The sequence below is a fragment of the Desmodus rotundus genome, chromosome 10 (assembly GCF_022682495.2).
Source record: "Desmodus rotundus isolate HL8 chromosome 10, HLdesRot8A.1, whole genome shotgun sequence".
NCBI lineage: Eukaryota > Metazoa > Chordata > Mammalia > Chiroptera > Phyllostomidae > Desmodus > Desmodus rotundus.
In genome coordinates, this window is record NC_071396.1 from 68,443,943 (window position 1) to 68,460,117 (window position 16,175).

A 16,175-nucleotide genomic window follows, 5' to 3' on the forward strand; every position below is an offset into this window, starting at 1 on the left:
ATTAGGTGTTGTGATCCTCCTACTTTATTCTTCTTTCTCAAAATTGCTGCAGCTATTAAGTGTCATTTATGGTTCGATATAAATTTCTGAAATGTTTGTTCTATATCTGTGAAATATGTCATGGGTACTTTAATAGGGATTGCAATGAATCTATAGATTGCTTGGGTAGTGTGGACATTTTGATGATGTTAATTCTTCCAATCCATGAGCATGGTACATGCTTCCATTTGTTTGTGTCTTCCTTAATTTCTTTCTTCAGTGTTGTGTAGTTTTCTGAGTACAGGTCTTTTACCTCCTTGGTTAGGTTTATTCCTAGGTACTTTATTTTTCTTGCTGCTATATCAAATGGGATTTTTTTCCCCTGATTTCTGTTTCTGATATTTCATTGTTGGTGTACAAAAATGCCTTTGATTTCTGAGTATTGACTTTGTATCCAGCTGTTTTGCCAAATTCACTTATTAGGTCGAGTACTTTTTTGGTGGAGTCTATAGGGTTTTCTATGTACATTATCATGTCATCTGTAAACAGTGACAGTTTTACTTCCTCCTTTCCAATTTGGGAGCCTTTTAGTTCTTTATCTTGTCTGATTGCTGTGGCTGGGACTTCCAATACTATGTTGAATAGGAGTGGTGAAAGTGGACATCCTTGTCTTGTTCCTGATTTTAGTGGGAAAGCTCTAAGTTTTTTGCCCATTGAGTATGATGTTGGCACAAATAATATTTTTTTTAAATATTGGAAAAAAATATAACCAAAGGAAGCCATGTATTTATCACTTGATGCTTTATGGTCAAACAATGTAACAGGCTCCAAAAGTTCACAGCAAGGCAAAAAGGTCCAAGTACTTGCGTGATGGATGGGGCTTCATGGAATAAAGCAGAAAATTACCAAGGGCCTGAGCCCTAATTGGGATTGGCTTAGTGTCTTTAAAGCTAAAGGAAAATTTGTTAGCAGCTTTACAAATAGCAAATTGCAAGCACAAAGCTCTAATAATTCTCCATTCATTTATATTTTACTCACTTTTTGTAATACAAGGGGAACTTTAACTCCAGGGTCCTTCTTTCGGTCATTGTCCAGTAGGACTGTAAGTGGAACTCCAAAAATCCCAGTGTCTTCATTGTAAAATAATTGAGAAAAAAAAGAATCAGAAAAGCACTATCATATTCCAGTGTGTCAATGTGTTAAAATCAGAAGAAATCAAAATCAACTCCCTTAATTACCTCTGCCTTTTACTTTCTCTGTTTTGTTTCTCTTCAGTGGAATTCCAAAGGCATCAAAAAAGGCTGTCAATTCGATCAGAGAGAGGTGGCGAATTTTCTTCATGTCTTCAGCAGATAGATCTCCTGTTTCAGTTAGGCCAAATCTGGTTTTCTGGACAATAAGTTTCTAAAATACATATTAAGAATATTATTTAAGAAAAATTATTATATCCTCATTCAAATGCTACTCGGACATTCTAAATCTGTGCAGCATGAAATGTATTTGCAAGTATTAATAATAATAATTTTAAAAAATCTGAGGCACATGCTGAATCATAAAAGATTATGCATATGATTTTTAGAATATTTGCAGGTTACTACTATGCCAAATTTGACATAAAGTAATGGCCTGAATATATTATAACATTTGCAGCACAACTGTAAAAACTGCTCGTTTTAAGGACCATCCTGTATTGTCCACAACTAACATCCCAGGCATGGCATGAAATGTACATGCCATGGGCACAGGTGGGACAGGTATACCAAGCACGCCTTCTATGTACTCTCAGGAGAGCTTTCAGAATATTTCTTTTGTTTTAGACTATAGTCCTTAAATCAGGCACCACATATTCTCTTCTGAATAGTTTAAAAGACTGTAAGTAATTTCCTAACTGAAACTGATTGCACATGCTTGCTGAGATAGTAGTTATTCTACCTTAAAAATCAAATTAAGATGATTTTAAATAGTCTTAAAAAGAAAAATGCATAGAAAGTGGCAAATAATCCTATTGTCATTTTAAGGACAATGATATTATCATGTTCTCTATTTCCATACTAGAAAGAAAAATACACTAATACAACAAAAAACCCTTTAATAATCCAGAAATATTGTGAAGACTATAAGAAGATCTTATAAAACCAAGAGATTGTTCCTGTTAACATATAAGTATCACTACAAGTATTATATGTAATAGTAAAATATAAATATTATATAATTCATATATAATTATATAAGTATAGAATAAGTATTTTATATATATACCTATATACAAACACATACATACACAGTATATAATATATAACAAATACTTTGCTGTCAGGAAACGTGGTACTTAAAAAAGTACTAAAGTAGAAAAATATAATAGTGATTTAAATTTCAAAGCTTTATGTATACATTTTCCATAGGGGTTCCTTAAATTAGAGCTTCCTTGGTGTTTTAAAACCATTCACCCATTCGTTCATTCATTCATCCATTCAACAATTGTTCCTTGGAACTCTCAGTATTTAAAAGTTAAACAAAAATGTAGGATGTGGTTTGGGGTATAACTTGTGCTATTAAGCACTTAGTTACTTTACCTTCTTTCTAAGACCAAGCCTTCATATAACAATAACACATAACAGCAATACAAACAACAACCACAATCCCTTATTGAGCAATCACCTCATGCTAAACCTCATGCAAAGTTCATCACGGGAGGGAGGCTATTCCATACTCTAGGTGAGCCAAACCTCAGGAGGAGACATACACTTGGATGAGGGCTCGCTTGGACAGCTGTCTGTGAAGACTCAGAGGGACTCCACTGGAAACCAGAGTTCTACTGGATTTCCTCTCTTGGTCCAGAATGCCACTGTGCCCTTCAACATAGAGGCTGCTTAGGAACCAAGAAGGATTACTTAGCTTCTTTGGGCCTCAGTTTCCTCAGCTGAAAAATGGGACCAATCATAGGGATGATGATAACTGAATATCTACTACAGTGTTAGGCCCATAGAAAGCACTCAATGAATCTTACAGTTCTTGTTCTTCCCTCTTCTTCGTCTCCATCACGGGATGTTTGTCTGGGAACGGCCCAGGCTCCCTGGGGCAGACTCTGCCTATTGCTCATCTATATGACCTGAGCCTTGCTCGTCATGCTGCCTGCTGATCAGCACAGAATATTCAGGGCTCCGTATCATGAACTCTTCACGAGTAGCAAATAGATTAATGTAACAGTGTCTGTATTGGGCTTTTAGGATATAATATCGTATATACATACACACATAGTATATATCATATTATATATATTATAATACATATACAATATATGTGTATTTATGAGGCTTTCAGGAAAATGACATGTGTAGCACTACTTGCTCTTCCATAAAAATAATGTAAATTCTTGAATTTATTTTTGATTAATTTTAGTGCCTATCCTGTAAGCCCTCATTTCTTGTTAGAACTGTGACTTTCTGCAATATTCTCTTCTGATACATGCTTCTAGAAGCACAAGTAGATAATACAGTTAGAGTCTGCATTAACTTATAAGTAAGGATATAAAGTGCATTAAGGCACACAAGCCAGGTGGAAATCCTATTTCATCTATACAACGATATTCACGCATACACCCTTATAACTCTTCCCCAACCCAGGGCTGCCGGGAACAGCCAGGCAGGCCGTGCACTGCCCAGCAAGTGCTCCCTGAGTGCTACGCGACACTGCTGCCTGGCCTCTCCCCATCCTTTGTGCACCCACAAGGAAATTTTTCTGAAATCCTCGTTTGTGCCCTGGACAGTGTGGCTTAGTTGGTTGGAGCATCATCCCATTGCCAAAAGGTTGTGGGTTTGATCCCTGGTTGGGGTGCATATGGGAAGGCAACCAATTGATGCTTCTCTCTCACACTGTTCTTCCCCCTCCCTTCCTCTCTCTTTGAAAACAATGGAAAAATGTCCTTGGGTGAGGATAAAAAAAATATCCTAGTTTGCGCCATGGAGAAGTGACAGGAAGCTAGTGGAATAGGATGAATGGTTTTACTTACAGTTAAAACGTAGTCTTCTTTTTTAAAATCAGACTTCTTAAATTTATTTCTTTTTGGAGCCTCTGTAACCATTTCTGAGTAAGATACTTCAAAGGACAGCTCTTCAGCTTCTGGTGGAATGTTCTTTTCCAGATAATCATCATCTAATAAAAAAAGATATAAAACATTTAATGTGCCATTTAATCAATCAATACCATTTACTGTAAAATAAGCACAAGCTATTTACGAGTTAATTCATAAGGCATTAGAATGTTTACATGCAAGGAAAGGCATCGGACTCACCCAGAACGATTTCAGTTCAGGTAGTACAGTGTCATCAGACTCCAGTATGAACACATTTCTGTAATCATTATCTAAACGAATTGTCCATTTAATGTGATGTTTTCAATTTTAGACTTTTATGTCCCATGAAAGGCATTGAGTATAACTAGAGGAAAGTCCAAGCATGGGATATTTCCATATATTTTTATGATATTAAAGTTAAGCCCATCTAAACCCAATGTTGCTGCTATTGGGGAGTGGCCTACTTGTCGGCTTGCTTGCAACTGTTAGGCAGATTACTTGTGGAAGAGGCCGCAAATCAAGGACACTACCCAAGTGAGTAGTTTCTAAATGATATGGTGGGAGCAAAGGAGGGAAAGATTCTGCTTCCAGGTTGGCTCTGTTAATTTTGTCTGGTGCGGCAGAGCAGGGTGTTTGGAGGTGGAAGGAGTACCTGCTGGAGTGACAGAATCAGTATGGGGAGAATAAGACACTTCCACTTCCCTTCAGAAATTTACTGCTCATTTTATTGAGCACCAGCACAGAAGCGAGAAGACATAGCTCCAGGTCAGTGGGAGGGTGTATCACTCACCACTCACTGCATTCTGAATTGCCTGTCCAGGGTCTGCCGATCCATTGGAATGAACTGGTATGTCTGGAATAGTCTCAAGGATAGACTGTGAAACAAGGGACAAAGAACACAAAACATTTACTGTAAATACAGTATAGTCTACATTTCAATCTGATTTCTATTTGGTAGTATAAAAGACTTAGAAGCAATTCTTGATTTCATAAAGAGCCTGCATCTAATTTCCTTTGTTTCTTCATTCAGTTCAGACCTGTACAGCCCACACAGTTATCTGCAAAGAGAACTAAGTCAAGGTCAAAATAAGCCCTTAGCTCTTAAATAGTCTTCGCTCTTAAATATTTGTTGCTCATGTATTTCCTAACATACTGAAAGTACAATGCTTGATGTAACATAGTTTGACAAGTGTATTTGTTACTCTTGATGTGCCAGGCCACACCTGTTGTTCACAAACTCTAAGTCATGAGATGGCCAGGTGGCTAGTAAAAGGGATGCTGGCGCAGACTGCTTGAATTTTAGCCCTGGCTTTACCACTTACTGTGTAACTTTCAGCAAGTTACTAAACTCTCTACTGCGTAGTCTCCTAATCTGTAAAATGAAGATGATAGCAGAACATATTTCAGAGAGTTATTATGACTTTAAATGACATCCTATGTGAAATCACATGAAACAATATCTGGTATATAGAACTATGTAAGAGTTAGCTACTATTAATATATTAGCATATTAATTCCTTTACTATAAAATAGAGTTATAACAACTGCCAAAAAATTAAATATGATTTCTAGTTGTTTCCCCTCTTAATAAACTTGCTACTTTCTCCAGAGACCCTCCCACAGCACCACGCACTCTGCTGCACTATCGGGCGCGGAGGGCGTGCCTTTGCCCGGCCCTGTGAAGCAAGCCACTGCTCCAGATGGACGGACACTGATAAAAAACTTTACACACAAATGCTACCATTTCTATGAATACAATGTTAATGTGGCAGTTATCTCACATTATGTGAGTGTGAAAATCTTATTCTCACATTTATTTAGCAATTTCTGAACACCCGTTTCACAAAAGATGCTTTGTCGTGCTACAAATTTCACAAGGGAGTCTCAAATTCTGAGCCTGCAATCTCTTTTTTCTATTTTAATTCAAAGGAGATGGCACACTTTTTGTGTAAACAGCATGTGAATACATGGCCAATTATTAAAACGTGGATGACTAATTATACAATTGGTAGAAGAATAAAAAGACAATAAGGTCTAGGGCCATGAAATTCCTGGTTTGTCAGATTTGTGGTGGCTCTAAACCTAACACTACAGAATAAAGATTACCCATACACTAAAATCCTTAAAAAGATGTGGACTATTTTCAGTGGTTTCCTCAAGTTTTCCAAAGAAGAAATGTTTTATCAAACTTTGAAATAATTCCCCCATGGGACCGAACACTCAAAAATTGAAAGACATTGATGTAGGGTTTAAAGTGGATAGTTTAGGATACTTTAACCTACTAAATGTTGATTCCTTGCTCTGTAAAGTGGAGAAGCTCGTCTATTGGGCTGCAGGAGTGTCTGCACTTTGTAAATTATTATGGGACTTTTTGGGGGGTAAGAAGTTTAAATTGTGATCCTTGCTCTTGACTATTTATAATGAGGAAAACAGAGTAACATTTATGCAACATTACTTAAAGATAATAAATCCACTGAAAAGAGGGAATTTCCATAAAACAAACATAAGCAGAGAGTATTGGAGAGGAAGGTGTGGCCCAGAGGTTTCACCAAAGAGGTGGTTGAACTGGCCCTGGAACTCAAGGAAAGATGAAAAGGACCTACAAAGGTGGAGGAGATGGGCAAAAGCAGTCAGGCCAGATGTGGAAGTATAAATTGCAGGTATGGACCTAACTGAAGCATTTCAGCTACAGGGATCATGCAGAAACTAGTTTGCCAGGAGTTGAGGCAAAATGTTAAAAAATGTGAGACAACGTTAGTCAAGATGATCTGCTCAAATCACTGAAGGCTTTGAAAGCCAGGTAAAGGAGCTGAGACTTAGAGTCAGGAGGGTTAAAACAAAGCAGAACAAAAACAAAAGACATTCATGTGTTAAAGCAGAGGAATGGCAAGGTGAAAGTGAGGAAGGAAGACAGCCTGCCAGTGAAAGGACTTTGAGTTTTGAAGTAGATGGGGTATCAACAAGGGAGTGGGAGGGGGAGAGAGGGGGAAAGGTACAGGGAATAAGTAGCATAAATGGTAGGTAGAAAATAGACAGGGGGAGGGTAAGAATAGTATAGGAAATGTAGAAGCCAAAGAACTTATATGTATGACCCATGGACATGAACTATAGGGGGGGAATGTGGGAGGGAAGGGGTGGGCAGGATGGAGTGGATTGAAAGGGGTGAAATGGGACAACTGTAATAGCATAATCAATAAATACATTAAAAAAAAAAGGCTAGGTGCTTGGTGCTCAGGGGTTTTTTCATTGTAGTTTTTTTCCCCATTACCATTTAGCCCCTTACACTCTGCTCACCCCACCCCACCTCTCAATCACCATATGGCTGTCCATGTCCATGAGTCCTTTTTCCTTTTTGCCCAGTCACCCTATCCCCTCCCTACCCCCCTTTGCTGTCATCCTGCTCTCTGTCGGTGAGTCTGTCTCTATTTTACTTGTTAATTCAGTTTGTTCATTAGATTTCACATATGACTGAAATCATATTGTATTCACAGTTTTAAAACATCTATTTATCCATTAAACATAATAACACCAGTAATTTAAAAAATTTACTAGTGATTTTAATCTATTTAAAGCACAAATGCCACTCCCATTTAAAACAAACTCCCCTGGCTTGTCAGTAACAGCTCCTGTTTATCTGTGGGTCCGCCCACAAGAGTTCCACATTGGGGCTTCAAATGGCAAAGAATGGCAACACTTTCAGCCCCCTAAGCTTGCTCTGCTGTTCAAACCACACTGCATGTTCAAATCAAGTAGGGGGGATTATTATTTTAAATTCCAAATTATAGAAGGTTTGCACTACCTGCTTGAGCTCTCTTAAAATTCGACTTTGACTGTCTGATACTTCCTTCACTTTAAAGAAACACCACACCATTTTCCTGTTCGTTACTTACAGGAGAAATTCACTGACTCAGGAGACGTTTGGGACCCTCCTGACTGGCCGCTTGTTTTTTCCTCATGGTTTGAGACTATATAACTATGTGTTGTAACTCTATGTACTAAAGCTGCCTGTGCTTGAGTCAATACAGATGTTAAGGTTCCCCATCTTCCTGTTCTGCAAGCGAGATCAGCACTGACTGACCTATGCTTCGCAACGGCTGTGTTAAATTCCTCAGAGAAGAGCTTAAATAAGCCACATTCACTGACAAATGTGCAATAAATTTTGAAATCAAAAATAACAATGATAAACATCTATCCAAATGTAAATTATAAAGGAATTTATAATGACATCTTGGATTCAAAATTAAATCACACTTAAAATTATAAACTAAATGTTAAAAACAATGAGTACATTAAATTCGAAAAATCCATGAGAATAGCCAAAGTACTCAGAGATTCTTAACCTTAAATGCAAATAAGAAAGACTATATATAAATAAATGTTTATATGTTGCAACATTATGCAAAATCTCTCTTGGAGATGACAGTAAAACGTCCCTGGGAATTTATCGAGGCAGGTGAGGTTTACCTTTACAGAGGTCATGGCCAGGACCTCTGAAGCCCTTGCCACCACTTCACTGAATTGCTAGAAATTCCACCTTCTAGAAGGGACTGGGGAACAAAAATGTATTTACCTCCCAGTTCTAGAATGTTTAGCTCTAGATGTTCTAGAATGATTTTCAATACAGGTGCATTAAGGGTTAAGTTGGCATCTGTGGGCTAGTCTAGCAATAACCAATTTGCTTAACATTTCTATGTAAAGACATTCTGAATACAAACCCAAATCAGTCATATTGGAGACTGATGCCGATGAGATTTTTTTTTTTTAAGATTTTTTTTGCCTGAAACTTTTATTTATGTCATTATCAGTATTCAATCAGTTTTCCAAAAACAAGATGAAAATAAAACCAAAATCTGAGTAATTAACTTACCCCAGGAAATTCTGTCTATAATTCCCAGAAATTTCTCCTATGCTCTCAAATTTTCAAAAAGCCTATTTGCAGACAATATGTGCTCGGTAAGGATATGTTAAATGAATAAATGAATGTATGAATAAATGAATTAAGCAACCAATGCTATGTAGAAGCTAACAGGAAAAAATAAAGAACACATGGACAAAACCAAGGGGGAGGGTGGAGGTGGGGGAGGGAGGTGGGTTCAGCTGGGGTGGGGTGGAGGGATGGGCAGAAAAGGCATACAACTGTAACTGAATAACAATAAAAATTTAAATAAAAAAAAGAAATGAAAAAACATGATTAGCATCAGTCTTTTTTTGTTTAAGGTTTGTTTGGTGTTTTAGTTGGTATGACACCTAGATACTTGGGTGCATTATTTATAATGTAGACTTTTCTTTTTACATTATGTGGCAATGTACACTAATCTGATACACATATTACACAAAATAAGATCCTTTAGAACAATTATGCACAAGACACGCCATATTGGATTTATACACTGGATCCCAGGGTGATTGACTGGAGAAAACATTGAACTAGGCATGTTGAAATTGCCATAGCAAAGTCTCAAAAACAAGGCCCATCCAACTGACTTTTCTTTAGCTACTCAACTGTTCAAACATCCTGGTCCCATTTCTGCTTGGTGTGTGCCTGGAACCAAATGTCTGGGGTGGGAAAGTCAGCTAGAGGCAGATGAAGCATCAGACTGCATCAAGAAGATGGGGAGGAATGGCTGTGGCTTTAAGCATGACATGCAGCTGTCAGAAAGATGAGTTTGAGGGTGTAAACTAAAGTCCAGGGGATGACTTAAGGGACTATTTCAGCAGTATGGAAAAATCATGGTAAGTGTACTAAGGAAGTAGTTGTAGGAAAAAAAGTGGAACATGCATGTGCTAGAACTACTTAACATAATAAAATCCACAGGTCTCAGTGATGGGCATGTAGAGGGTGAGAAGGTCGTGAACTTGAGACTAATATGTAAGTCTTAGGCACATGGGCCCCATCTGCTGAGGCAGAAAATAAAGGATCCTAAGCGGGATCCCCATTCACAGGAGTGCAGCACAATTACGTTAAGGTCTATTACAGCTAACTACTCACTTCTAGTACTTATTAGAGTATGTGAATGACTTACTTTAATAAGTAGGGTGTCTCATTATTTGAGACATATTCACTCATTTGCATTCCAATGCACGGTGTTAAATGAGGAAGAAAGGGCTAAATTTATAGCCAGTTGTTCGGACATTGTGGGTAACCCTCAGCCTATGTAGGCCAACACCTGCAGTGCTATTGATGTTACTCATTGACAAAAGTCACTCGGAATACTTTATTTATTATGTGATCAATGTGCAATGAAACAAATCAACTCCATAAGCAAAAACTCTAAAAATGCAACAGAAAAACTGATGTTCATGGGGCTAATAGCATTACCTCCCTGAACAATGGGGGTATACTGGGAGTGTGATATGCGTGTGAATGTCAACTATCGTGTGCCTCAGAACAGACGAGGAGAAACTACTGCCCTGCAGGGACATCTGAATGTACCCCCTCCTGTGTCTGAATGCCATCTGTTGTCCATCAACTCGCCATCAGGGAACCACTACCTCATCTCTCACTCCCTCTGGTCCGTCATATTACCACCTGCCAGAGCACCTGTGGAGACACCACCTGGGGATCCCCCACAAAGGTGGGGAGAGGGGAGTTTTAACAAAGAAAAGTACAGGTTCTGGTACTCAAAGCAAAGTGAGTGACTTTGTATGGAGTGGAGGGTTTGCACGAGAGAGTCCTGAGAGCTAAGGCTAGAGATGTAGGCAATAGTGGAACACCTTAAATATTAGGGTGAGGGCTTTTAATTTATTCTGCAGGTAAAGGGACTTTGGGTCAACATGTAGAATGAGGCCAGATCAAGTGTGTGAACTCAGCTAAAAGGACCAAAGCTGGAAAATTCCTCCATGTTTGATACACATAAAGAACATCCTTGGTTTATGGCTGCAGTGGTATTAATTTATGAAGTCCTCTTTTAAATTGAAATCTATTCATTCCTCAGTTTTGGGTCTCCTTACTAATTATTACAAGGTTGGTGGGTGTTTTGGGAGACATAAAGTAGGAATACTCTGGCACTCTTAGTTCAAGTTTTTATCTGTTTTGAAGAAACTGCTTTTTTTGCCTTGAACTTGCAAATTTGCCCTGACATGCAATTCCGTTGTTATGCAATGACTTACCACAGAGCCACTCCTGGAAAGTGCAAACTTCCCTTCTTCATCCTGGGACCCATCTGAGAAAGTAGTACTGTTGAGAGAAGCATCATCTGGCTAAATAGAGAAACGAAAGCACCATTCTTATTCAGGCAAGTACTTTCTAAAGTGTTTATGTACTCTGCTGTGTGTACTTCTTTAGGTATGTGTGGCAATCTATGAAGCTGTGACTGCCTGGGCCCAAACAACTGCATCCAGCCCTCCAGGGATCATCACTGTGAGCCACCTAAACTGCTTCTGACAGTGGCCGCTGCAGCACGCACTGCTATTGCCTGCCACAAACTCCATTTTCCTTAACAATATCTTGATTTTTGTTCCGAAGATTTAGGTATTGAACTAAAGAATTTGATCTCCAGGGTTTTTTGCAGCTAAGAGTGATCATGTGACAAGTTTGGCCAATGAGGTATCAGAGTAATTTTACCAAGAGCCCTTCCCGAAAAGCTAAGGCTTTCCTGAACAACAAGAGCAAGGTCCGCTGACGCATGCTCCTGACCGCACACGGGTGAAAGCCCAGAGCTGCCGCGCACCCGGCAGGACTAGGGATGACGACCACAGGGAAGAATGCCAGAGAGACATCACCTGTGGTTGGACCCCGTGAAGGGTCATCACGTGGCTGCTCTGTCAAGACTTGGGTCATGTCTCTTAATGAGAAGCAAAGCAACTTCTAATTTTCTATTGCATGCAGGCAAACACCAACTTAACTCATCTAATCTTATTTTTTTAACAGACCCTAAAACTAACTTTTTGGGGGATTAGAATTCAGTGGCAATAGTACCGAGCTGTTTTTTATTTATAGAGATGGAACTAAGAAATGTTTGCTTCAGTGTACAATGGCTTTACTGAAATTTAAGACATAAATATTCTTTCCTTTACTAAAGGAACCTGTTAGAAACTGAGTACAATTTATGCTTATGAAAACACACACTACTTTGTCTTTTAAAAAGCTGTCATTCATCTTGCTTAACCATATTTTCTAAATCCTCTATAGGTAGTATGCATCACTTTATAAAATGAACAGAAACATTTTTAAAGAAAGAAATAAAGCATAAGAGCTAGCAAAAATATTAAGTCAAAATGGTGAATTGACAATCACTACATTTCCTCCCAACCCAAACCACTAAAAATGGTAGAAAGCATATTTTTTAAAGGAACAGATTTTGAATAGCACTTTAAACCAGTAAAGAATTCTGTAGCACATCCACTGATAGAAATTTCTAGATAAAAATCAAATAGAATTAGTTTGGTAAAATAAAAACCTCTACCTAAAAGCAGGATTTGAAAAAGAAAACTTAAAAGTTTTAAAGGAAACCTGTAGGGAGGGAAGAGAAAAACAAATAACAGATTGTACACAGAGCAGGAAAGGGCTGCAGGTGAATAATTAAAAATGTTTACAAAAGAGGAGCCAAGTAGATTTCTCTCCCTTAAATATGTAAACATTAACATAACCCTAGGAAAAAACCCCAAAATGCAGTCTGCATAAAATGAACTAATTGCTTTGGAGGTATGTCAGTTTTTAGATGCGTATAGTGATCTGAGAGAGAGGGAAGAGAGAAAAAATGACTTGGAGGGGAGATTGAAAAACAGTATCAGCTTGGACTAGAAGTAATTAGAGTTCTTCTTTCCCCTCATTGGTTTCGTATTGGGGGAGTGTTTACTAACCTACCTGCTTCCTTCAGGCAACTTAAATTTAAGTGTACCCTACTCATAAGAACATACAACCAACAACTTTGACCTTTTGGGAAAATTGATCTACTGTAGGGGAAACACACAGCAATTTCCTACACTAATCAGTCACAAACTAGTAACTGCAAAGAACTCCAGGGGCCTGTAGAGCTGTAGTAGCACCTGAAATTGTGCTGGTATCTTCTGTCTGTGGAACACCTTCCACCCTTTAACTTCACGGGTGGTGTCTTTGGTAGGTCACCTCATCTTCCTGCTGTGACAGGGTTCTGGTCAATAGGGCTATGGGGGAGGGACTAGGAGCTGGCCAGGAAAAGGGGACAATCGTAGTCCTGGCCAGAAGCTGTCCCTGCACTGAGGATACCTGCTTCCACCCAAGGGGAGAGGGGCTCTTCTCCACCAGGCGCTGCTCGCCCTCAGGCAGACGTTCCACTGTTTGCATCACTTACTGCCTCACAATCCAAAAGCTAACATTTCTCCACACGCGGTGTTTACATTTGAAAAATAACCGTAAAAAACTAAAGATTTATACCTTAATACCAAATTACTGAAAAATATTTAAATGTTAGTCTGTTGTTTTTCTTTGTTAACTCACCCACGAGGACCAAGTTTGAGTTGATAACACCCTTCACTTAGGATACACATTAAAAAACAAACTAGTATTTGTTGTTTCTGCCTGTAGATGTTTTTTTAGAAAAGATATAATGTAGTTACTTCTAATTTGTCTATTAAATTAGTCCTCGTTGGCTTTAGGAGCTATGAACCATGGGGCTGTGGGGATCTGTGTTTACCAACAATGGGTACCTTTACCCAAGAGAAGTAAGAATAGACAATTTTTTATATTACATGAATATTCATGGAAGCATTACTTATAAAAGTTTAAACCTGGAAACAATCCCAATGTCTGTCTATTATATATTTTTATAGTTATATAAATATACCAATATAGTATATTTATGCAATGAAATAATAATAATAAAAGTACCTTATAAAACTTATAATACAAGCAATAGATGAATCAAAAAATTAGTATTATGAATAAAATAAGCCAAATACAAAAGTGCATATTATATTTACAATTCCACTTATATGAAAGGCGAAACCAACATAAGGTATTAGAATCACAACAGGGCTTGCCTCTACAGGAGTGGGAGGATAGTAGAATGGAAAGATCTCAGAGAAGTTTCTGGGGTGACGGAAATGTTCCACATTTCGACTGACTGTGGTTACATAGGTGCAAACATGTGTTACAACTAATTGAATTATACACCTAAAATGTATGCATTTGTTGTTTTTAAATTATACCTCAATAAAAAAACACATTACAATAATTTGATCCCTTAAAAATAATTGAATTATTTTCCTCACAGTGACTTATGGATCAGTGTAATGCATCAAAACCTGTGGCTACACTAACTGGTACCTCAGAGAGAAAAAGTTGTTTTTGGGAAAGAAGAATAAGTTTGCTAACATTTACCAAAAGTGTGAGACAAGCTGAAAAAATAATACATTAATGACCAAGAAAAAAATTACTAATGTGGAATAATGTTGAAGAAATCTAGAACACAGAGTAAACTAAAATGATAAAAAAAATTAGAAGATATTAAAATCCAATCCAAGCAAAGCAACAACCACTCAACATGTGTTCCAGAGGGGTGGGACACAGAACATGGGGAAATAATGACGACAGAAGACAACTCTGAACTTAGAAAAGAAAACAGTTCTCTGATGGAACGTACTCACTGAGTTGGGACCAAGATCAATGAAATAAAAGGCAAATTCTTGTGGAAGTTCAGAACTCCAGTGATAAATTCAAAATTCAAACAAGTTGAAGACAGGGTAAACAAAAATAACCTAAGAAGCTTATTTAACTTAGAGGAATGAGATTCAGGCAACTAAAGTAAGAGTGTAACTAATAGTCACTCCACAAACAATAGGAGAATTCTATGGTGCAGGTTTTCCAGAATTATGTTTTCTATTAATAATGAGTAGTCTGTTGGCACATGTTTCTTATAGAAACACCTACGTGGTATCCATATTTGGTAAGTGCAAGGATTAAAGCCACATGCTGAGGTGGCAGCATGAAAGACGAATGTTAGAAGTTCATGCTAAAGTTTGCATTGTATTGAGTTGTACCAGCCTTCATCCACCTACCAAGAGTTTTCCTGTTTTGCGACTAAAATATACTCCTACTTATTTGAATCAAGGTTCCTTAGATTTTCTTTTCCATGAAGCAAACACATATGTAACTGTTAACAGATGGTATGATTATATTTTGGAGTGAACTGTGAGTCAATAGCAAGTGTAGCTATTTGATTTTTCTTTAGGCAGGGGTGCCAAACTCATTTTCACCAGGGGCCACATTGGCCTCAGGGTTGCCTTCAAGGGGCCGAATGTAATTTCAACTACTTAACAGTTAAGGAGTAGTTACATGTATACAGTCCTCAAATTATTTCAGCCCTTTGAAGGCAACTGCGAGGCTGATGTGGCCCCTGGTGAAAATGAGTTTGACACCCCTGCCTTAAAGCATTGGAAATAAACTCAACTGACTGCCCTTTAAATAAACTAACACCTCAGTTGAGTAATTCATTTATGTCAACTGCACACGTGGGAAATGTCTTCTCTATACAAGTAGTGATGCGTACAGCGGGTTTGTGATGAGTGTAGACAGGATTGCAAGTCTTCTGGAGCTGCCCAGATTTAGTGGCATCGGTGGCTTAGAGTCAAGGGTCAACCACAGATAATACATGCACAGACTATTCTTTATTGGAAGTAGCCCATTGCAGGATAAGCCCTTTGGGTATTAATGAAATCATAAAGCATCGCATGTGTTCTTTTTAACAGGCTTACTGTGGTGTAACTGACGTACCACTAACTGCATATATTTAGATAGTGTAGAAGCGTACAATTTGATGAGTTTGGACAAATAGACCTGTGAAAGCACTACAATCAAAACGATGAACAAAGCCAGCACCCCCCCCCCCAAAAAAAATGTCCTCATGTCTCTTTACCATGTCCCTCCTCCCCCCTTGTTGACACCCAGGTCCCCAGGCAGTCACCAATCTTCTTTCCGTCATTAAAGCTGAGTTTACATTTTCTACAATTTTATGTAAGCTGAATCTCTTCTTCTGGCTTCCTTCATATGGCATGATTATTTTGAGATCCATCCGCCTCTAGTGTGCATAGCCACAGTGCATATCCACTGTCTATCTCTACTGTGTATGTCAATATTCCATTGCTTTTTTTGCGGACTAGTATTCCATTATATGGATGGATATACCACAACTTGTCCATCCATTTA

The 16,175-nt window shown here is 38.2% G+C and overlaps 1 protein-coding gene across 2 annotated transcripts in view; it reads right to left on the reverse strand.

Annotated features, from left to right (window-relative positions):
- Nucleotides 1-16,175, reverse strand: part of ARHGAP28 (Rho GTPase activating protein 28) — a 205,399-nt gene that overhangs the window by 40,529 nt on the left and 148,695 nt on the right. For both annotated transcript variants that reach the window (XM_045187954.3, XM_045187955.3), the window contains exons 6-10: nucleotides 11,162-11,251; nucleotides 4,842-4,926; nucleotides 3,989-4,131; nucleotides 1,218-1,383; nucleotides 1,018-1,109 (exon numbers count right to left, since the gene is read on the reverse strand). In XM_045187954.3, coding sequence (XP_045043889.2) covers nucleotides 1,018-1,109; nucleotides 1,218-1,383; nucleotides 3,989-4,131; nucleotides 4,842-4,926; nucleotides 11,162-11,251 — 576 coding nt within the window. The remainder of the gene's footprint in view (nucleotides 1-1,017; nucleotides 1,110-1,217; nucleotides 1,384-3,988; nucleotides 4,132-4,841; nucleotides 4,927-11,161; nucleotides 11,252-16,175) is intronic.